The sequence below is a fragment of the Stylophora pistillata genome, chromosome 6 (genome assembly GCF_964205215.1).
Source record: "Stylophora pistillata chromosome 6, jaStyPist1.2, whole genome shotgun sequence".
NCBI classification, from domain to species: domain Eukaryota; kingdom Metazoa; phylum Cnidaria; class Anthozoa; order Scleractinia; family Pocilloporidae; genus Stylophora; species Stylophora pistillata.
The window spans coordinates 36,314,076-36,338,531 of record NC_142524.1 but is presented as its reverse complement, the minus strand read 5'-3'; the positions used below and the strand labels follow the sequence as shown (position 1 = coordinate 36,338,531).

The window sequence follows — 24,456 nt, the reverse complement described above, 5'->3', positions numbered from 1 at the left end:
ACTTGGACACTACAAAAATAATTAACAATAATAATAATCATAATCAACGAAGAAAAACGTATTTGACGTGTAGTCGATTAACCACGTGGCGGTTTATTAACACTATTTCTTTGGATAAAAAGGAATCTCCACAGTAATTCTTGCAATGTTACAGATCATTTCTTCTTCTTTTTTTGAAGGTTTGGTGCTGAAACTTTCACTTTTCCTGGAATGTAACGCGAAAGATCGTTGTCCTAGAAATAGAGTGGAAAACTAGTGAAAATTTAAAAAAAAAAGAAAAAAAGGAGAAGCACTGTCAGGGATGGTTTACACAAAAGCTGTGAAGTGCGATTGACGCTTAGAGTGCAAATAATGTGATGAATTACTTAAAGTTCAATAACATCGTTGACTGCTTCATCTACCTACTAAAGTATCCCGAGCTTTGAAATTTTTACCTTGAGACTTTTAATTAAATCTTTCTCTCGCTGGGAAGCTTCTTTGGAAAACAGAAAAGTGCCCAACGCCGTCTTGGCAGCTAAGGAAGGAAACAAAACCTGTTAAATTTATATTTGTTTTTCACGAATCACAGGACGAGGTGAAATGTATCATTCTCGATTTTGTCGCCTAAAAATTCTTATAAACTTGAGTTACAAATTATTTAATAGAACTCCCTCATCGAGTAAATTCAAATCCGAGTTGGCCAAGTAAATTCAGAGAAAATTCATAGAAAATTTAGAACTGAGCATCAGCAGAATATTTTGGGAAGAAAATCCGTACAGTTTCTCTAACCTTTTCCTCGGCGAGCTGTACCTGGAGTAAGTTTCACTTTAAACCTGTCGAAGAAATGGAAAAGAAAAGACAAATAAAACACACACACATCACTTATCTGAGAACTAGATAGGGGGGGGGGGGGGAGGGAGGGCTCTTCGATCGTCATATTTTATTCAGGAGTATACCAGGATGTTTTCTTACCATAAAAGATAACTTTTCCACAGCCCTTCTGACACAGAAAGATAGACTCTGGTCAGGGCTGATCTATCACCCAAACAACTTGAGCTTAGGGTGTCTTAGAAACTTAAAGAAAAAAAGAATAGTAAAAAAAAAAACCGCTGTCTTACTTGTAGTTTTGTACCGCACCGTATGGAGCACACACAGGAATTGCAAACAGCAGTAAATCTTCAGACAGCGGACAACCTGTAAGAGAATCAAGCAGCGATACAGCTTCCTGCAAAGCAACGAAAATCGCCGAAAAGTTACCCAAGCATGACATCAACGGCAATCGGCAGAGTTTGAGTTTCTCACAATCTTGCTTAACTCAAAATATTCGGATTGACTGTGATCAAAATATTTTTTGCGGTTATTCTGAAACGGTGAATCATAAATCACGCTTGTAAGTAAAATCGGAGTTGACTTTTGTCGCAAGTTGCTGTGAAACCGTCATGCTATAACCAACCATTATCGAGTAATAACAGCACATTACTAAAATGAAACAGGCAAAGAATAAACCAAGTTATGAGCTGGGATGGTTAGAATTTTAAGAATCGTTTTTTAAAAAAAAAAACCTCCAAAAAAATCTCAATTGAAATTATTTCATTGCGTACTTTCGGTGCTTCGTCTTCTGCTTCGTCATCTGATACAGCCTGAATGAACGCAAAAAAAAGATCAATTTATATTAACTCGCGAAGTAACGAGAAAAGAAGTACTGCCTGGGATTTATTAAAACATAAAGAAAACAAATAAGTGAGTGAAACGCAATAAATACGCTACAAATATAAATATAAACAAATTAATAAATGAGTTTCTTCTTTACATTGTCGTAAAATGTGTAATTTATAATCACCAAACAGGGTGTCATGTCACTTTTCAAGTGCGCATGGCATTTTGTTCACGACCTCTGACTGTTAATCTCGCTAAGGCTGTAAAGTTTGATAAGGTTTGAGGTATTTACAAAATACTGAAAAGTACATAGCACAGCCGAACTGTCTACTTACAATGTCTTTTTCTTTCTCAGAATTCCCATATTTCGCACCTGAAAATAGAAAAAGCTGATTTACACTTCATTACTTTCGGTATTTTACGGTTAATTACATAAAAAAAAAAAATTCAAAAAAAAATGATTGTTGTACCTTCATCTTTTGGAGCACCCTCTTTGAGAGAATTGTCTTCTACACTGACTAGTTCCAAACTGCTCGCTTCACCAGCTTGTCTATCAGAAGAGTTCATCAAACCAGTCGCTGTCTCTTTACTGTCAATATCGTTACCTTCTCTATCGCCTTTATCCTGATAGACGCTTGAGTTTTGATTTGTAAAGTTTGTTTTGTTGCCTTTGTTTTCTTCCAAATCTTGCCTGGACTGGAAGCTGTTGTCCTGATCTTGGTTTTTACCGCCTCCTGTTGCAGACAGATTATTTTGATTTGAGTATTGGTCTTTGCTTGTCTGGGTTTCCCTTTTCCCTGGTTTACCGCTGGCTGGCCTGTTGGCGCAACTTCCTTTGCCCGCCTTCTTGTCTCTTTTCCTCTTATCAGCTTTGCTTTCTTTCGAAGGCCCAGCAGACTATAAGAGGAAAAAAACCAGCATTGTTTAAGAGGAAAAAATAAAAAAATTATCATACATCTGAAGTATTGGGAAACGGCCGTGGTGCATTAGCTCACCATAATTCATGTCAAAATGTCTCGGGTCGGTTTACGCGCAATGTTTCTCCATCATCCACTGTTCATTGCAATCACCAAACTGTCCAGGAATCAAGACGTTATATTTGGGAGTACCTTTGAAGAATTCTCATTCTAACCATGAGAGTTGTAATAGACTTGCAGTTACTTGAGGCCACAGAAAACACTACAAGCTGTAGCAGGTATGCAAGTCAAGCCTCATTTTGGTGCAGCCTTGCCAGTGAACCTCGTTCCGATCCAGACTCATTTCACCCTTTACAGATTACGCAAGGGGTAGGATAAATTCGATACTTTTTACATGCTAAAAATCATTACCGCTAAAATCTCCATTTTCATTTGTCGTTCCTCTTCATCCTGTTCGCCGTATTTCTCTTTTATTTTCCTAAGTTTGGTCTGAAAAGTGAAAAAAGTATAAATTGCTTTAAGCAAAGCCACTAAATCCTTCTGACAGGCCTTAATTAACACGGGTAATTCCTTAGATTTGTTTTTATATCGCTCCCGTTCATTTAGATAACAAAAGGGTGTAGACTTGAAATATCCAATTTTTTGTCGCTAATTTCAGGCCGGTCACGCTGGAAAATCATTCGTTAGCTTCCAAGTCTGTGAATTTTTATTAAAATCCTTAATGTTCATTATTTATTACGCTGCACAGAGTGGTCCATATTCAATGTCTGTTGCTTAAAATGAACGAGCGGAACTAGAATGAATTCATTCTAACCACTTAAATCTACTATCATGCTCAGTCAAAGAAAGTGAATCTTAAACTTTCTCTGTGACATAAATAATCAACTATATATTCACTTCTCCTCGCCGATATTAACAGTCTAACAGGGTTGAAAAAAGTGTGTCAAACCTTTTGTCCTCTCTTAGGTGGCTGCTGCTGTTGCTGTTTTTGTTTTTGTTTTTGCTGATGGTTTTGTTCAGATTTCTGTGGATAATATTTTTAAGGATCAGAAGATATTAGAAGCTGTTTCCCAAAATACTTTCAAAGCGAAATGCGAGGTCGAGCAGATATAAATCCTCTGATATTTTGTTGAATCCCCTACCATGAATTAAAACAGGCTAATGAAGAGGATTTACAAGGGCTCATTTTCAACATCACCATTAAAAACAGAATGCAAACGTACCTGGTCATATTCTTCTCCTTCCTCTGTTTCTTGCTCCTCCTCATTCGCCTGCAAAGAGCCGTCTTCACCTTGTCTGACCTTCTTCTTTCGATTCTCTCTGAGATAAATTCGATTGTAATCATTAAAAATCTGTGGTGTACCTTGGTCTCGCAATAAAAAAATATGCCAATGTAAGATCAATATTGAGCACAAAGTAGCTTGGTATCGCACCTTCCCTTTTGAAAGAAAAGTGTATAACCTTAATTTCATAAAACAGTCGCCGCGTAAATCAGAAGACAAGTGCCAAGTGGCTGCACTTTATTCATAATAGAGATTTGTGCTCACTGCAGCGTGTCATTAAGTGAGAGTCAAGATTTACATGCGCAGGATTCATGGCTAATTATTACCTCCTCTGTTTCGCTGATAGACGCTGCTTGTTTGCGGGCTGAAAAGAAAAATAATGAGGAATATTAGGCCACGTTTCGATCGCTCGAGTGCTTGAAAACTAAAACAAAAACTGTAACAAAAACCAGAGTAAGTTCAGGCCACTGATCTGAAGCGCTAGAAAAAGTGAGTGACCAGGTGACGCGCGTTTTTTCTTCTTTCATCTGATTGGTTGAGGAAGTGAAGCAAGTTTTCTGGACCAGCCATAAAGGTATCGAAAGGAAAGCCAATCTATTTCCTGATGAAGTTTTTGATACGATAGGCAGTTTCTTGATAAGATCACGAAAACTGGCAAACTGAAACTCGGCTATAAGTTACGCTTTCTTGCATTTTGCTATTCATGAAATGCAAGGGCGAGGAATGACATCTCAAATTCTCAAGATACTTGTTTGGTTTCCTCAGGATCAACACTTTCTCCTTCTTCACTATCTCTTCGACTATTGCTTCTGCTTGTAACTCGCTGAAGGTGTACTCTACAAACGAAGATAAAAGCACGATAAATTTAGAGTTAAACAATAGACTTAAACATTGCCATTGAAAATTAATCTATTAAAAAAACAAACAAAACTTACTTTCCCTCCTTCGTAAGCTGTATATCGATGCTTGTATCAGGAAACAAGCTGTCTTCTTCATCATCGTCTTCTAGAGTAGCTGCCCCTTCGACAGCAGAATTCGGTGGATTTTCTGCCTCGCCTTCGTCACTTGGAATGCTCAGCTCTTCCTCTCCTTCAGCATCCTATGTCAAGTTCAAAGTGTTATATCATTGGATCGTTTCCCGATATATTTGGGTGGAAAAAATGCAAACGTTACTGTGTAAACAGTCTGTGTTATAATGTAAAGCTCTCATTAGCTAGTAATCAAAACAAAACAAAAAACAAACAAAACACGGTTGCTGGGAAATCAAGCACCGTTGAAAATCTCTCGGACCTTACCTCTACTATTTCAGTATCCTCCACAGCTCTGACTTTTCTCTCGTTCAAGTGATTCTCGATGGACGTTTCATCCAGTTTAAACAAAAAACCAAAGCCCATCATGAGGTAACATGGCGGCAAGAAGTTCTTTTTGCCCCTAATCATGAAGCTTCCTGTGGTAAGGTACTCTCCTGTGGGTGCTGTCTTGGACACCTGCGAATGATGCACCCACCAGGCTGAGGTCACAATCCGTGCCTCCCACGCAGCACTGTAGGACACCGCCATGCAACCGGCTTCATTTAGGGTCTTTGGCGGGACGGGCTGACCCGTAGGGTTCTTTACTACAACACTTGTTGCACCATGGAGATCTGCGTGAACGTAGTCTCCTGAGGAGAAAAGATATGTGATAATGATACATGACACAGAAACATGTAACTGGCCCCAAAACATATAGCCAGTGACCGAGCACGGGATACAAGCTCCTGCTGTACCTCAGAGTCAAGAGCTGAAAAATGTAACCACTGCTAACCTCGAGAAATGAGAAACAAGCTGAGAAGCGCTGAGAAGCGCAGAGAAGCACGTAAGCATTCACCAGGTGCACTCTCGAGAACTGTCTTGACCAAGTTTGACCGCGGGCAAACACGTGACTGGCGACATTCGTAAGAAAAACTTGGGAAGTTGACAAGTTCCTAAAACAGTGTAGAAATAGAATGCAAAGTGAGCCACAACAGACCTTGTTCTAGATGTCTTTTGACCACAAGTTCGTTCTGCTGTTGGTGTCGGCCACCAATTACCAGGTAATTCTCAGAACTGATAAACCAAAGAAACTTCTCAAACCTAAAAAAACAAAAGAAATATTCATTTAATTCCCATCCCAGGAGATATATATTCATGCTATCTGCATCACTAATAACACATTCTTCAACATATTATTCCCTCTCTGTCTTCTACATTCATCAAGGCTCACTCCGGCTCAAGTTATCTAATTCACGCTTCTTACAACTCGTCTGCTTATCAGAATGGTGGTGTGTATGGCCGGCCTAAATTGTGGATAACTCTTGATGTAAAACGTTGAAGGAAAAGTAAACGCTGATTGACTGTTATGACAAACTACTTCAAAGCTGCTTGCATTCTTACCAATATGTTTTCCGTGCTTTCTTAATTCTTGTTGTAGTCTCAACTTCTTTCAAGGTTTCCTTCGTTTTTCGCTCCGCTGATTTTAACGCCTGCGGTTAATAACAGTTAGATTTATCATGGGGATTTGCAAATTAAGCAACCAACAACCTGCGACACTGGGTAACTAACCTTTTCCGATGCATCAATTGTCCTCTGTTCCTTTTTGGAGGAAAATTTCTTCTTGTCATAAAAGCTGCGACGACAAGAGTGAGGATAAGTTCTACTGCAAAACTGGGGATACCACAAAGAGATTACATACAGGACAAAAAGGTCTTTAAGACACCATCATATCAGAACAGCGACTAAAATCCGTTAAGGAATGAAATCATTTTACCTTCTACATGAGGCGCCAGGAATGGTCGTAAACAAATAGATATATTCTCAGTACATAACTTGCCGTACCTTCGTGCATTGGCATATGCAGATAAAGCCAAGTTGATGTCAATTTTAGTAAATTTAGAACCCTGCAAGATGGAGAAAGTGTACATCCATAACTAACTTCACGAAGGAGCACTGGGGGTTGCAGAACTATGAGAAAAATTTTGCGTGTCGAGAAAGCACAGTGCACAGCAGTCACAGACATACCTTGGTTTTTTTCTTCCTTTTCTTTTTTGTACTTTCATCATCTTCTTCTTCTTCTTCATCTGAATCAGGGTCTGATTCTGAAGAGTCGTACGGATTCCTACAGAATAATGTCGCAAAATGTATGTAATCATATTCACAAAGCAAGCAAACTCGGTTTTTGAAAAGAGAAAAAGTTTCTAGAAATCCTTCGCCAAGATTTTTGGGGTTCCCTCTGCGAGACAAGGTCTCCTTTTTTTTTTGCTGTCCTCATGAAATAAAGGTAACGAGAGACATTCCTGTGCAAAGCCAAAGGAGGTAACAACGAGGACGAAATGTAACCTACGCAATTTAAAGGAGATACAGAGATGGGTAGAACAGTGGATACCTAAAACCAGTGCAATAATAAAGTTTTGAAATGGTGACTTCTTGACGCTAAGCTGTGTCTATGGCACAAAAGCCTGTAGGGCGTAGCAATCAATCAAAAGTAATTTTAATGGATCAAACACCTAAAGATCCAAACTAAAGGAAGAGAAATCAGATGACTTTCAGCAACCAGGTCTAAGAATCCCACGTAGGCACTCAAAAATGCTAGCGATCTAAACATTTGGTCAGGAGCCTACTGAAAGATGCTTCAAAAAGATATCAGACCTGAGGTGCATGGTGATATGATTAGTTTCCAGTTTTAGTGCACCAATAGCACATGCCACAGGGTCTCCTTGTGACTGTGCCTCTTTCACAATGTTGTTGATTTCAGACCAATCAATCTGGTTTGCGATGGCGCTGTTCACGATCAGGATTGCTTTATCCACCTAAAACATATAAGAAATCATCTTTAAAAAGTTGTAGTTTTGCACTTTGGTTAACATGTTTAACTCGCGATGTAGTCGCTACTGACGTCATTTCCAAATACGAGTTGTACTTTGACGTAATTTCCACATACGGTTGTAATTTGATGTAGCCTGTACTTTTAAAAACATGATGTCCCACTTTAAAACAAAATAACAAACACGTCCATAGTTCATTTCCTCCGGAATCTTCGGGTGTCAGTTGAAACGTAGGGACGGATATAAACTGTAGGTTACCCTGACAGATAATATAGTCCTTCGTGACACATTACAACTTCAACATTCCTAGTTTAGGCCAAAGATTTTATTGGGAAACAATTTTTTTTTTTGGGGGGGGGGGAAACATCTTGATAAGATGATAAAAGGCAGGTAAACTTTGACAAACATTTCATACCGGTAACGAGAAAAGAAGAAATTCGAGCGTTGAGTTGCATTGCTAATCTTACAACCGGAAAACCACGATCTTTCTTGCCAGGACACTTTTCTTTTATTTAATACTCAATGGTTAAGCTGAAACTTTAATTGTGAAGGAAAGAGGCGCCTTGGAGAAAAATTCAAAACGGATCAATAAATTACACAATGGCTTTAATCACAATAAATTTACAAAATCGTGTCTTTCATTTTGCTCATTATTCTTTTAATTAAATTTTTAATTTTTACAGTTTATTTTTGCTCTTGATTATGAAAGATCTCTCTTAAATAACTGACATGGATTCTGACAAAGCTGCTTTCATGCAGTTGACATAAACTAGAGGCTCAGTTTCAACGGAGCAACATGTTTCGCAGAATTTCTGCGATGCCCTTTCGAACTTGTCTCATCTTCCAACAATAGATAACAGGATTTAGGGATGAATTGAGATGCAGCAGTGAACAAGTGTACATAAGAAATAGCTCTAATGTGACATTTGATCCACGAATGAAAACAGACGCAACGAAACTGCAATAGTGGGGCAGGTAACAAAACAAAAACAAAATGAGGAAGTAAGAAGTATTAACTGCAGTTTTCCTTTGCTTTACATCATTTACTAATTTTTCATCATCTTGTGAAACTTGTTGTACTTGTAACGGGCGAATTTGGTTTGTAAGGTGCACCACCACGAAATAAATTCTGCAATTCGCCACAGTCAGAGAAATAAAGCAAAAACCCAGAATGAAACCGACCACGATTCCCATGTGCACCCAAATGATCCTCATCACTGAAAGCAATGCACTGAACACCCATATCAGCAAGACACCTCCAACGGTTCGTTTGTGAGTTACAAGTTCCTGATATCTCAGATGAAGATGGACGGCCAGGAACCTGTCTACACCTACAGCAGTTACACTGAACAAAGAAACATACAAAATCAATCTAACTATAAAATCCATAGATTTTCGCACACTGGACGCAAGATCGTTTTGCAGCAAAAGCGCAAGTAGCTCTTCAACGTAAAACGGCTGCACCAGCAAGCCAACACCAAGATCAGGACGAAGTTTTCCTCATCGCATGGATTGTTAAAAGGTTCAACGTTACAGCTGCGAAAGAGGAGACAACGTTCAATACAGCGTTAACTATGAGAGACGAATAAAACTGTCCTTTTGTATCTGCCATTGTAGAACTGTGACTTTAGTTGAGGTCGGGCGTTCTGCTGCTAAAAGCAGTGAGACTGTGCGCTTCATAGACTCCGATCTTCAAGGAGACTCTAACTCTTGAATTGCATGAACCACTTTATCAAGTCTATTTTATCAGAAAAAGTAAACAAACTGCGGGTAACTGTCATGGACTAATGAATGCAACGTAAAAAAGATCAAAACGTAATCTCATCTTTATTACCTATTGAATTTCGCTTTTGACGAAGTTACCAATTGTTTAAGTTGGTAAGAACAAACGAATAAATATATAAATAAATAAATACGACGTCGAGATAGCAATTTTTTTTGTCCAAATTCAGAACTGGGATATTACGAGCTTTCATTTTAGTTTGCTGGTCGGCAACTAGAAGAAAATACTCAGCCCTTACTCTTAAGTTTAGAAAAAAAATGGCTTCATCTTCTTATTCCGTGTAAATATTTGGTTGGTCAACGGTTTTACGTTTCCATTTCCGTTTAATGACACCGGTGTTACTCGCAAGCGCTGTCCTCCCTAAAAGTTCGTCAGGGATCCAATAAAAAAGACAATGAACGTCGTCAACAGGCAAAGATCATCGCTACTTTGCAAATATTTCCTTTGAGTAACGAAAAGCCGGAAAATGCACTCCCGCCCCCACGTTTCCACACAAAAATACACAAAAAGATGAGATCCCGACGTTAAAATTATTGTCATTGGGTGAAAGTGATAATTAATTAATCTTGACATAAGAGGTCGGAAAACGCATCATTCGTAATGACAACAACAAAATGTGCCATCGCCGTCATTTCAACAATTTAGAATTAAAACCTGTGTTAGTCCTCCCTTCTGTACATAAGCATTAAAAAAAAATGGTATTAGGAACACCATGCGTCACTGGATTAAAAAAAAAAAAAAAAAGCCAATAAAAAAAATTCGTATTATATTCCATCATGAAATTGTGTTAATCATCTCAAAATTCTAATTTTTCAGAAGAAATGAAAAAACCCCACGTACTTTGATTATTCAATATCTCCGTGTTGTACAAATGTCAGTTGAAACTGAAGTAACGATGATAAACTGTAGAGCGAGACGAGAGGCCACGATTATTAAATGTTCATTGTTGATAAAGGTAAATAAACTGCGACCAAAAAAATGGAACATCTGGCGTTAACAGTTCGTCAGAGCATATAACTCTAGGGCTGACGCAACATCTAACTTCAGCTACTGACCAGCGCACCAACACAAACGCTACAATCTGATCGGCTCCATCACTGCAAATCTAATTAAACAATAGAGTCCACTATGGGCTGATAGTATCTCTCCACGGATGAACACTATCGCGTCACGTGATCAATTTAAACCAATAAGAATCGGAGAAAATTTAGTGGCGAAACCACTGAAACGAAACGACCGAAAAGGCGAATCGATTAAAAAAAACAAAACAAAACAAACAAACAAACATGACCGAAACATTGGTGCGGAGGAGAACAAAAGAGACCACCGTTAGGTGAAACAGGTTTTTATTTTGAGCTCTCGAATATTTTCGGATTACCCGATAAATTTCTTAAAACCAGAAAATTCTTTAGAGGATCACGATTTTTAATGTCGATAAAAGGATACTTCGGCGTATAATCAATTCCGCGAGGAGATCCTCTACTGAGAAAGCCCTGAAACCCTAGCCCTCTTAAAAAACCTCGCTTCAAGAGACAGCTTTAAACATCAAAAGGCTTTTAAATACAACACAAAACAAATTTACATATCTGAGTATGAAGGGCAGAAGGTGAGGGAGTTGTTTTTGGCTCTTTGAGGAGAGGCTTAAAGTTCTAAATGTGAGAGAACATCTAAAGTAAAATGTACCTTTTCCTCGACATTCCATCTTTCCCTCACTCGGCGTAGGCTTATTTTGGACGTTTCACTCGTTGCGAAATTCCTCTTGGTTATTGCTTTTGTTTTTGTTGTTTTGACGGTAGCGCTTGTCTCAGTGGTTTCAATCTAATGTTTAGGTTTAAAGTCCATACGATTCAGTTTTGTTGATTATCATAAGAAGTTTTTACTTTTATATTCAAGCCTGCCAAAGACATCATTACGGTAATTTATGTTTTAATGAACAAAGCTGGTAGATCTGAGTATATAGCATTCATACTCTGTTTATGAGCCACGTGGCCCATCAGGCCGACGCTTAACTCCGGTTCCTGTAACATAAGCGACTAGGAGTCTCTAATGTAGTATTCGTAATTCTGTTTTAAAACCAATACATATAACAAGAAAATTACCCTTTGCTTCCGACGAAAAAGAGGTAGAAAAACATTACATCTGCATGTCAAAACTTCAATTAACTTAAGCTGTCTAAGCTGACAAATTGAATACAAATATAGGTCTACATTTACATATGACCTGTAAGCAAACTACAATGACTTACAGTTTCTCTACTGTGCAAAACACATTCGTTTACTTTCGTTGCGAACTATTCATAATACTTGAAGATTGCCGCCGAAGTGCTCGGTTGTTATATAGCTACCTTAAAAGTTTCTTCAGTTTTAACGACGAAATATATTTCGAAGAATGCAAATGATAGATTGCCGAATGTGTCTCATTTTCCAGCAGTATACCACAGGGTTTAGAGACGAATTGAAAAACAAAAGCGTTAACGTATAAATAACACTTCTACGAAATCTGGTGATTTGTTTAATGGAAGAAAAACCCCAAATATAAACACAGTACCAGGGTAAATAACACAACAAAAACACGAGGAATATGTAGAAGGTACTGCTAGCCGACCTCCTCAACCTGGCCGCGTTCATTGTCGTTCCACCCCCGTGTGTTAGTTGCAACACTTGGATTACGTTTCTGTGGCGCCTCACCACTAAATATATTTTAAAATAAATGATTGTTGTACAAATAATACAACAGCCAAAAGTAACAGTGAGTACGATTCTTCCAGCGTATTTGAGCCAGAAATAATCCAGCACTAACAGCAATGAAAACAAGAAACTAAACGTCCATATCATCAACACCGCAGCAACAACACGCTTGTGAGTCACAAGTTCTTGATATCTGAGATGAAGGTGAATGGCCAGAAATCTGTCTGTGCTCATAGCAGTAACACCGAAAAGTGACGCACACAAGAATAAACTCGAAAAAAAGTCAGTGATGTAGGTAAATATATTTAGCTCGTGGTAGATATAGTTTCCACTAGTAGCGCAAGTAATCAGCCTTGCAACATAAACAGGTTTCACCAGCAAACCAACACCAAGATCAGAAACAGCGAGACTGAGTAGGAATGTTTTCAAAGTCTTTGGCAATCCTGACGTTTTCCTCATCGCATGGATCGTCAAAATGTTCATCATAATGGATGTGTAGCAAGAGAAGGAGTTCAACACGGAATTAGTGACACAAGACGAGTAATACGGGCTTTCGCTATTCCCCATTCTATATCGGGTAGTCAGGAGGCTGGTTTGTCAGCAAGTTCACGAAATACGCTCAGAAGAAATGGATTTCATGAGACAAACATGCTTCATCGTGAATAAATTGGAGAGTTACTTCGAAAAGCCTCATGATAAACTCTGGCAAAAGCCAGGATTAATAAATAGTTGGAAACCAGAGACTTATAAATAAGTTGATGCATTTGACAGCTTTGTCCGGTGCCAACGAGGAAATCGAAAGACACGCGTGCCCATGCTGAAGTGCTTTTTTTTATCTCTGTTCTTCCGACGTTATTCACTGTACTGATAAATAGCTACTTTCCTGTTATGTATTTGTGGCCCATATGGTCGATGTTTAAGCCGCCGAAACAATGTTCGCCAATTCATTTCACGTTTTCCCATTTAACACACATCGAAAGTATATAAATTATGTGTCAATTCACATATCAGTAATCAGAGAAATCGATCTCATATCCGAGAAAAAATTTGTCATCAGACTTGGTAAAAGCTAAGGTCGGCACACACGAGGGGTCATGTCCCTGCGACTAGTCCGTGCGACAAGTCCCGGCGACAAGTCTTTGAAGGATTTACACGAGGGGAGCGATAGCAGGGACTAGTCCCTTAAGGCGTCCACACGAAGGCACTCAATTGCACAAGAACATGGGGAAATTAAGAGGCAACAGATATTCCTTAGTCTGGGGCGTTACACGAAAACAATGAAAATTTGGTAACTTTTCATTGTAGCACTATTAAACATCAACACAAATGAACTACACTTATTCAGTCGGATTATTCATGCTTTTACGTGTTCCGTTTTTGTTTTTTTTTTAATTTTATTTTTAACAGACAGAGTCAAATAGGGTAAAAATTCCATCAAAACGGCTCCAAGACATCTGTATATGTTTACAAAACTAGAAATAGTTTTTTATTCCTCAGTTGTAGAAATCTAGAATTCAGGGAAAATTCATAGAAACTGCAATGTTTACAAATACCGGAAGTCACGGATCATACTGACCCATGATTGGCTTATTTACCGTTTAGTCGCAGGGACTGGTCGCACAAACAGTTCACACGAAGGGACCAACATATGTTTCATGCGACAAGTCCCTGCGACTGGTCGCAGGAATTCAAACCAGTTTGAATTCGTGCGACCAGTCGCAGGGACTAAATTTGGTCCCTGCGACCACAGTAATGTGTAGTTCACACGAAGGGACTAGTTGCATGAAACTGGTCGCTGGGACTAGTCGCAGGGATTAGTCGCACGGACTAGTCGCAGGGACTAGTCCCCTCGTGTGTGCCGACCTTTAGACTTAGAATTGGTAAAATGTTCGCTTTCGTCAGAAAGATAGAGGTGGTACTTAGGAGGCGGCGGCGTGTCACTTTCAGTAAGCGGAACTTTGGAAAAGAAAAATATAACACCTCTTTACATTCGAAAATTCCGCGTGTTATGGCAGTCTAGAATGACAGCTGTAGCGAATAACTGAAACGAAGCTATTAAGAGAACAACATATTAAACATAATAACTCCTCTTTGGCGCGAATGCTCAAGTTCCATCGACAAAAACTTTAATTTGTTTACTCTGTTAAAAGCGACAAGACCTACGTTTAGACAATTACACGAGACAAACCCAATATCGAAACCAAAAAAACTTTAACAGTAACTTTTCGCTGTTGAAGCGGACATTGAGAAACACCAATGTTCATCTTCTAGAGATCTATAAAAATGGGAAAAAACCTCATCTACAATAATCTAGCACAACAAAAAAGGGACGTAAGATAATGCATTTTAATTAAGTACAGAAAATCAGCTGTCTCTAAAATTGACTGTTTCTACCGAGGTCCGGTGTTGAATTTTAATCCAAAACCTTTTGTTTTCAAAAAAAAAATTCTTCTAGGGCAAAACAAATAAGAAGGGAAGAACTGAATGTGTCTACTTCCAACAGAATGAAAGTAAAATAAATGTAAAGTCTATTTTTCACAGCTTTAATTTCATCTAGAAAACTCTCCGTAACAGAGAGAGAAACAAGAACCTCGAAAACACGCAGACAGTTTATAAGCTCCTCTACTCTTCATTTCTATGAAAAACTTTGGACATAAAAAACAAAGTACAAATAAACATTTGGCAGAAAGCACGTTTAAAGTCTACAATAATATCATCTTAAGTTTTGACAGTTCAGTTCTGACGAATGATCACATTTCGCAGCATGCAAATGATGGATTGCCAAATGTGTCTCATTTTTCAGCAGTACATTTCAGTACAGTTCACCGCCATTTCATTCTTTTGTGAAACTTGATGGACCTGAAGGGCTTGAATTAAGCTTGGGTGGCGCCGCACAGCGAAATAAATCCTATGATAAAAAATTATAGTGCAATTAAAACAACAGCCGAAATCGAAATACTGTTATAACCACAGCAACAATACGCTTGGGAGTCACAAGTTCCTGATATCTGAGATGAAGATGAACGGCACAAATGCTAATGCTTTCTGGTAAGTTCCTGTCAATAAACAAGAATTAATAAATGGAAACCGTCACCATCTGTCAAGTTTTACAGTGAAACAGTATATTTGAAAGCACGAACGATCATCGTCAAAAGTTCTTCATGTCCGTGTTTTCCGTTCTCCTTTCTCGGCTATCAACCATAGCAAGGGATGTGCACGATAAGAGGACGTTTCAAAGGGAATTAGCTAAGTACTTTAAATAACATAAGTGTGAAAATTTTCCATTCACCTTAATGGAACTTAAAGACAGCCTACACTAAGTATAATGTAATGTTCACTGAAATCCATCTGCTAATAGACATATTACTAAGTAGATAAGTCTTTGACCACTATCGTTTGTTGAAAGCAAGAAATATGTATGCGATCCTCGGGTTGGTGGATGAAACATGGACAACGAAACAAGATTAAGGTTTTTGTAGTTAAAATCGACGTTTCTGCGCAATTGCGCGTAATTTTCGCGTAACGAGGACGACTGGCCGATGACATAAGTTAAAGACAAAACAAGAGCAGTTCACTGAAAAAACACCACGCTCTTCGCAGTATGCAAATGATACTTTGTCCATTGTGTCTCATACCCCAGCTGTAAACAGAATGGTTTAATGATGAATTTAGATACACCAGGGTTTTTAGTGTACTGACGAAAATTCCAAAACGTAGTATTTGCTTCATGGATAAAAGATCTTACAACAAACGCACAGTGCCAAGGTAAATAACAAAATAAAAACACGAGGTACATGTAGAATGTACATAGGCCTGATTTCTTTATCTTCACAAAGTTAACTACCATTTCACCATAATGAGAGACCTGATGGACTTGAAGGGCTTAAATACGGTTCGCGTGGCGCCGTACAGCGAAACAAATTCTACAATAAAAAAACTGCAGTGTAAATAAAAATACAGCCACATGTAACAGCTATTATAATAATTCCAGCAATTTTGATCGGGATGAACCCCGTTAATGAAAGCAACGTATGTAAGCATCTATTCTGTTGAAACCGCAGCAACAATATGCTTGTGAGTCACAAGTTCCCGATGTCTGAGATGAAGATGAACGGCTGAAAATCTGTCTGCACTCAGAGCTGTAACATGGGCTGCCGTCACCACAAAAAATACAAGGATGTCAAATAGATCAGTAATAAAGGAATTGCATGGCCAAATTATAGACAGTCTAGGTTTCCTTCATGAAAAAGAACACTCTAAACATAAATAGTTTAGCCAAATGATAAACGGTCTAGTTGCCCGTGTCGACTTGGAACATGAAATTGTGAAATGGACCAGCTAAATTGCGTATAGTCTAGCACTCATTTGTAATACAGTACACAAACGGTGTAGCGTTGCGTCAAATGACTGAGGGTAATATCGAGTAGCACAGCGTACGCACAAACGGTGTAGCGTTGCGTGAAACTGATGGGTTAGCGTAATGTCGAATGGTACAGCGTACATACAGTGTAGCTTTGCGTGAAAAGGCTCAGCGTAATGTGGAATGGTACAGCGTACACACAAATGGCGTAGCGTTGCGTGAAATGACTCAGCGTTATGTCGAATGGTATACATACATACAAACAGTGTAGCGTTGCGTGAAATGGCTCAGCGTAATGTCAAATGGTACAGCGTACATACAAATGGTGTAGCGTTGCGTGAAATGGCTCAGCGTAATGTAGAATGGTACAGCGTACATACAAACAGTGTAGCGTTGCGTGAAATGGCTTAGCTTAATGTCGAATGGTACAGCGTACACACAAATGCCGTAGCGTTGCGTCGAATAGCTTTGCAGAACATCAGACACTCTAGCTGAACATTGAATTGCTTAGCATTACATAAAAAATATTCCGATGTTGTGGCCAATCGTCGATCTTGCTTGTGGCGTGACGTGAAGGCTATCTCGCCGAAACCACCAAAAATACAAACTGCAAATGGAACAGCGATCTGCTGGGGGGCATGGCGTCATCGAATGTGAAGGTGTAGTCGCTATGTTGAAGAGTTTTCACTTCGCCTTGCCGTAAAGCAGAGGTAATTTGGTAACTTTCTCCTCTTTTGCTTTCCCTGCCGATGTTGCGTTTATTCGTTGTCGTTCCAAAGAGTGTGTCGGGAAATTCTGATATTTGAAAAAATTTGTCCCCTGGGGTACATTTACGCAACACGACTTGCATATCAGTTTTTAGCAACTCCAACTTTAGATGCCGATATCTACGCAACCAATCAGAACATCGAAAAAGCTTGACACACTTTTGTTGATTGATGCCTTGTGAATGAGACTGTGCAGCCATTTTGCTCGTGCTGCAGCATCCGATATCCGATGAATTCAATAGACGAACATTCGGTCGTTTCACGCCTTACCGGCTCTTGACACTTCCTTCAAAGAAAAGTCTCTTAAATTATATTTTTGTGGTAATCTACATTTATTAAGCTTTCTCCTGACAGAAAGTTTGCTCGGATTTTAGTGAAACTAGCGCGCGTACGAATTTTTTCCCGAAGGACACCTGCCAAGGTGGGAAGTAACCTTAAGTATATCTCAGATATTTTCAGCAGCCGTTATTAAGCCGATTTTATTTTTCGTGAATTGTGAAAGGACCGTTCTCCCCCTTCCCTTTACCACCCTCTTTTATGACTGAGCGTTTTCTTACTAATTTTAAGGCAGACCAACCTCATCAAGGAAGGTATGTATGTGCTCAAAACCATTTGACTCGGAAAAAAGGTTGCATTGGCAAACACTACATGTTTTACTGAAAAATTTCAGAGCAGATCAAGCTGGGATATCAGTTTTCTTACCATGGCGTCCAAGACACACAAAATCCAATTTCTCACGTACTCTTGCAATGTTCAAAGAGCCTTTGCATTTAAACTCTCAGTGAAAAGTAAGCGCGAGTCAGAAAAGAAAAACAGAGCTCGGCAATCGACATTTAATGCACATCATAACACTACTTAATTCTGTAAACATTGAGGCCGGCAAACCGTGGTAGAATCCAGTCTCGTTGCTATTTTAATTAACGCTCCCATGAGCGACAAGGAATAATTGCAATATCGGCAGGGAAAAACAAAGAACTTACCGAATTGCCTCTGCTTTACGGCAAGGCAAAGTAAAGACTCTTAAACACAGCGACTACACTATGTGATGGTTTCGCGCCAGTCTTAACATTCGATGACGTCATGCCCCCCCAGCAGATCGCTTTTCCATTTTCGGCTTGTATTTTTGATGGTTTCGGCGAGATAGTCTCCATGTCACGCCACAAGCAAGATCGACGATTGGCCACAACATCGGAATATTTCATGTAATGCTAAGCAATTCAATGTTCAGCTAGAGTGTCTGATGTTCTGCAAAGTTATTCGACGTAACCCTACACCATTTGTGTGTACCCTGTACCATTCGACATTACGCTGAGCCATTTCACGCAACGCTACACTGTTTGTATGTACGCTGTACCATTCTACATTACGCTGAGCCATTTCACGCAACGCTACACCATTTGTATGTACGCTGTACCATTTGACATTACGCTGAGCCATTTCACGCAACGCTACGCTGTTTGTATGTATGCTATACCATTCGACATAACGCTGAGCCATTTCACGCAACGCTACACCATTTGTGTGTGCGCTGTACCATTCCACATTACGCTGAGCCTTTTCACGCAAAAGCTACACTGTTTGTATGTACGCTATACCATTCGACATAACGCTGAGCCATTTCACGCAACGCTACACCATTTGTGTGTACGCTGTACCATTCCACATTACGCTGAGCCTTTTGACGCAATGCTACACTGTTTGTATGTACGCTGTACCATTCGACATTACGCTGAGCCATTTCACGCAACGCTACACCGTTTGTGCGTACGCTGTGCTACTCGATATTACCCTGAGTCATTTGACGCAACGCTACACCGCTTGTGTACTGTATTGCAAATGAGTGCTAGGCTATTCGCAATTTAGCTGGTCCATTTCACAATTTCATGTTCCAACTTGACATGGGCAACTAGACCGTTTATTATTTGGCTAACCTTTCTATAATTTGGCCATGCCATTCCTTTATTAGCTATGCCATCCTGCAGCTGATTCTTAAATCATCTTTGTATTTACTGATCTATTTGACATCCTAGTATTTTTGGTGGTGACGGCTGCCCATACCGTAACACCCAAAATTGATGAACAAGAGGAAAAAAATTGAAAAAGAAATCGGTGATCTTTGAAAGTGCCTTTGGTGCTCCAAAGGAAAATTGTGGTCCTGGTTCGCAAGAGACCATCAATACGATATACAGAGGCTGCACCGGTCCAACACCAAGATCAGACCCAGCCAGACTCAGCAGCAATGTTTTCAACGTCTTAGGTAATTCAGACGTTTTCCTCATCGCATAGATTGTTAAAATGTTTCACATGATAGCTTTGTAAGATGTGAACGAGTTCAAAACAGAATTCACGATACAGGGCGAATAGAACGCGTTTTCACCTTCTTCCATTTTCAGAGTTCAGTCTCTGGCTTGTTACGAGTCACGGAGAAAAAGAACTCTTACAATTTTTGCTAAACCCTTTTATTAGAATGCTTTATGACAGGCTCCCGCCCATACAGAAGAATTATCAAGTGGAAACCATTGCCATCTGCCACGTTTTTTAGTAAAAGAGGATATTCAAATGCACGAACGTTCATCGTCTATGGTTGTTCACCTCTGTTTCATTTCCGTTCTTCTTTCGCGGCTGTCAGTTTTAGAAAGGGATTGCAACAATGTTTTTTTTTTTTTTTTTTTTTTTTTTACAATAAGAAGACGTTTCAACGATGTACCGTTAACAGCAAAAGTGTATTTTTTTTACTTGTACTACGGGAGCTTAGGACTGGAGGGGCAACATACACAGCGTACCAAATTAATGTCAATTACATCTATCTCTACACGAAAATTACCGGACATTTTTATTTAAAGTTCGATTTGGACCGAATCTAATTGTCTGCCAAAGACCAGATGAGTGACTAGGATATTCGACCTCTATTTCTTACTGCAAAATGTGGAAATGACCACTTTCGTCAATAAACCGTTAAAATGTTCATCATAATGGCTGTGAAAGAATCGAACAAGTTCAATGCAGCATTAACGTTACAGGATGAGTAGAGCGGGTTTTCAGTGTTTCCGATATTCAAAGAGCTTAGCTTATTTATTACTCGTAAAGATGACTTTGTACCCTAGAGAACTAGAACTCTTGCGTCTTAAGTTAAACCTGTTTATCAAAATGCTTTCGACGGGTTCCTATCAATAAAACCAGCGAGAAGAAACCGTTGCCATCTGCCATCTCGAGTGAGTTGTTAAACTTCTTCAAATGTTTTATCTCTTTTCGCGAGCGATGAATAAAGATGCGTAGACTTATGTCATCTTCCGGTTTCCCCCCTTACTTGAAAAGTAACAAAATTTTCATTAAGACTTCGACTTCGACTCAAAATAACCTTACTCTGGCAAACTCATCAGAGCTTCGTCCTTTAACCCGAAGATTGCATACATATATTTTGCTTTTCAACAGACAATAGCGGTCAAAGACTTGTATACCTGTATGCCAATTACCAGTTCAATGAGAAGGATATTCCAGCTCGATTTCTCAGTAGAAATTTGTTAACGTTTGATTTCATCAGTGGACCGAGTTACCTTTACTACACAGCCTCGTTTTCTATGGATATATAAAAAACCCTGCTTTACACTAATTTAACCCAAACTGAGGAGAAAGGACTTAAACAAATGCATTTTAATAAAGCTCGGAAGATCAGCTGTCTCTAAAAGTGACTACGAAGAGCAAATGCGTTTTGCAGAGTTTACCGGGTCTGGACTAAAACATAACTTTTACCACAGGCAGCCCAAGCTCTCTTTGAGAACCACACAAGGAACACAATTTGCATATCGATTTAAAAGGATTTGTATGGGATTTTCTACAAGATAGCCATAGAGATAGTTAAAAGTGAAAATATTAAATAAAAATGGCTTACCTTCTTCCATACCTGTATTGCTTGCTGATGCTGTCATTACTTTACCGATTTCACTTGATTTAATCGGGTTTTTTTAATCCTGGTTTTCTTAAGAAGAGAAATCAAGTGTAATCGGTTAAATAACGACACCAGGAGCAAGCAACACACGTATGGAATAAGGTAAGCCATTTTTATTTAATATTTTCACTTTTAACTATCTCTATGGCTATCTTGTAGAAAATCCCATACAAATCCTTATAAATCGATATGCAAATTGTGTTCCTTGTGTGGTTCTCAGAGAGCTTGGGCCGCCTAAGCTTTTACTAAATGTGAAAAACTCGATGTAACTCAAGAACCTCGAAAAGCCCAGGCAGTCTATACCTTCCTCATCTTTTTATCGATATAAAAATCTTCGTGTGTAAAGAAACAATAAACAAACAAAGATTTTGCAGAAAACATTTAAAGTTGACAATATCCTTAGCTAGAGCTGTAGCAGTTCAGGTTTGACAAGTAAAAACATTTCTTAATATGCAAAGGATAGACTTTCGAATGTGTCTCATGTTCCAGCAGTAAATTAGAGGGTTCAACGATGAATTAAGATGCCCCAGGGTTGTGGTGCACATAAAAAAAATTTCAAACATACTATTTGGTCCATTAATGAAAAAAAACTTAAAATAAACGCACAATATTGAGGCAAATAACAAAACAAAAACACGTAGAATGTATACAAAGCCGATTTCCTTGTCTTCGCAAAGTTCACCGCCATTTCATTGTTTTGTAAAGTTTGAAGGGCTTGAATATGTTTTGTGTGGCGCCGCACTGCGAAATGAGTTTTACAACAAACAATTGTAGTGCAAATAAAACAACAAACACCAGTAACAGCCTCTATAACTGTTTTGACAATTTCGAGCGGGAGGAAATCCATTAATGGTAGCAAAGCACTAAGAATCCATAATGTTATAACAACAGCAACAACACGCTTGTAAGTCACTAGTTCCCGATATCTAAGATGAAGGTGAACGGCTAAAAATCTGTCGGCAATCAGAGCCGAAACACCCAGAAACGAAGCAAATAAAAAGGAACGATACAAAAACTGGAAGATTTTTGAAAGTGCATTCTGCGTGTCTTCGAGAGGTGCTTTCTCAGGGGTACACGAGACCATCGTAACAACATGGAGAGGCTGCACCAATCCAAGACCAAGATCAGACACAGCAAGACTCAGCAGCAATGTTTTCAAAGTCTTTGGCAATTCGGACGTTTTTCTCATTGCGTGGATTGTTAAAATGTTTATCATAATGGCTGTGTAAGATATGAACGAGTTCAACGCAGAGTTAACCACACAGGACCAATAAAGCAGGTTGCCAGTGTTTTCCATTTTACTAGTTTCTAACTCGTTCAGGTGAGTTCGAACGATCACGGAGATATAGAACTCATTAAAATGCTCTCTGGAAACTTCCCATCAATAAATAATTATCAATGAGCGCAAACCGTTGACATTTGTCACGTTTTGTAGTAGAAGAGGATATTCTAAAGCACGTACGATCATCGTCAAACGTTGTTTATGTGCGATTTTTCTGTTCTGTTAACCTTAAAAAGGAATTTTAATATGAATTTGAATAATAAGAAGAAAAGTACCATACATGGGACAGGTGTAAAATTTACCCACTTGCACTACTGAAACTTGGGACAAAAGGGGCAGCATACACAAAATAACTTTTGTACTCTCTTCTGTAATGTAAAAAGGTTTTTTATATCGATGGAAAGTTTAGAAAGCTATAAACTGCGTTTTTAGAGGTTTTTGTTTTTTCTTTCTGTGCTACAGTGAGTTTGTTAGATTTAATAAAAGCTATTTAAAGTTACATTTATGTTACTTTTATTCTGATGGCAAGTGACTTGGAGTTGTCTTCCTATTGATGTACCGATCAAAACCGTATACCCCTTGCACGCTTTACGGTCCTATGTTTTATTCTCGACCCAGAGGATTCGCTTAAATGCATTCGGGCTGTCTCCGTTTGCTTCGCTCGGAAACTCGACTTTAAAGATTGTTTTGCCCCAAGAAGAAAATTTCTCTTTCTGCCAACACAAGGAGTTGAATTAAAATTCAAGACTGGACCTCAATTAAAAACAGTCAATTTTAGAGACAGCTGTTCTTCTGTGCTTAACGAAAGTCCTCTTCTCTTTAGGGTTACATCAATGTCGATAAGTTTCTTTTTTCCATACTCATACAAAACGAGGTTGTGTAGTAAAAGCAAATAGGTAAACTCACGAAAATAAACGTTTCTACAATTTCCATTAAGCTTATTAAAAAAGATGGCGGTCAAAACTTTTAGAGCTTTATGTTAATCACCAGATCCGTAAGAGGAATATTCGAGCTCCATCTCTGAGTGGGAAATGTGGAAACGTTCGCTTTTGTCAGTGAACCGATTCATTGAATGTATTTAATCAGTAAACCATCTTGTCAGCAGGGCAAGTAGTAATCTCTCTCGGGCGTCATGGTTGCCTGACCGCTTTTCATTCAAATCAGACTAAAAACACATGCTTAAACAGTTGTCAGCTGTCCTACTTGTTTTCAGATGAATTTTGACTGTTGTGTTTCTGTCAAGCGGGTTTATGGCCGTGAATCGAATCTAACCGCCTTTACGCATATCAAATACAACACACTTGGTATTGAAAGGTTCGCTCCAAGAAAAATGTAAAAAATGGCTTACGTCTTCCGCAGATGAAGGCTTCCTACATCTCGTATCTCCGGACGGGAAAGCTGCTAACGACAAAGGCGGAATATATGGAACGCTCTTTCGCCCGAGCTTTTTCATGAATGTTTACGATACGGTTTCATACAAGTTTTATAAGTGCTTTTATTATTCTGAGTATCATTCATACTGAACATCCTGCGAAGACCTATAACTCTTTTAGAGATAACGGTGTAGTAGCCATGACAGTAACAAACAGTGTAATAGTTCATCTTCTTTCACTAGTCCAGTTTTAATAATAATCATTCTAAAAAACTGAGTCAGCATCTTTCTCGGAAAACTTCTGCGCATCATTAATCTTTCTACTCCGAAAAGTATATCTGGCCTATTACAAAAGATCAAACAAAATTTACATATCCTTATGGCTTCCATTTGTCTCAGTTTACCTTCATAAAAGAAAAACAAAAAAATTGAAAAATACGGTAACTTCGTACATTTTATCCACTATCTCTTCTTCGTGGCTTTGGCCTCAGACTAAACGAAAATATAGATACACGATTAGTCTTCAAGCGAGCGAGAAAAAGTTCCTCAAGTAGCTTTTGTTCGTAGTGGAAAAAGATTATCTCCA

The 24,456-nt window shown here is 38.8% G+C and overlaps 2 protein-coding genes across 2 annotated transcripts; both read right to left on the bottom strand.

The window, feature by feature from the left end:
- Positions 1-61: 61 nt before the first annotated feature.
- On the bottom strand, positions 62-23,966 carry LOC148729673 (ribosome quality control complex subunit NEMF-like). The gene is made up of 21 exons (XM_088763542.1): positions 23,847-23,966; positions 7,498-7,658; positions 6,871-6,967; positions 6,688-6,749; positions 6,415-6,478; positions 6,247-6,335; positions 5,843-5,946; positions 5,131-5,495; positions 4,771-4,934; positions 4,584-4,671; positions 4,162-4,199; positions 3,776-3,872; positions 3,502-3,576; positions 2,964-3,041; positions 2,106-2,532; positions 1,971-2,008; positions 1,581-1,619; positions 1,098-1,204; positions 769-812; positions 435-514; positions 62-233 (listed from the first exon to the last, which is right to left on the bottom strand). The coding sequence occupies exons 1-21, from the start codon at positions 23,949-23,951 to the stop codon at positions 156-158; spliced, it is 2,400 nt and encodes a 799-aa protein (XP_088619668.1). The 5' UTR covers positions 23,952-23,966; the 3' UTR covers positions 62-155.
- LOC148729674 (beta-4C adrenergic receptor-like) lies at positions 11,499-14,483 on the bottom strand. The gene has a single exon (XM_088763543.1). It carries the CDS (start codon positions 12,708-12,710, stop codon positions 11,820-11,822), a length of 891 nt encoding a protein of 296 aa, XP_088619669.1. The 5' UTR covers positions 12,711-14,483; the 3' UTR covers positions 11,499-11,819.
- Positions 23,967-24,456: the final 490 nt, after the last annotated feature.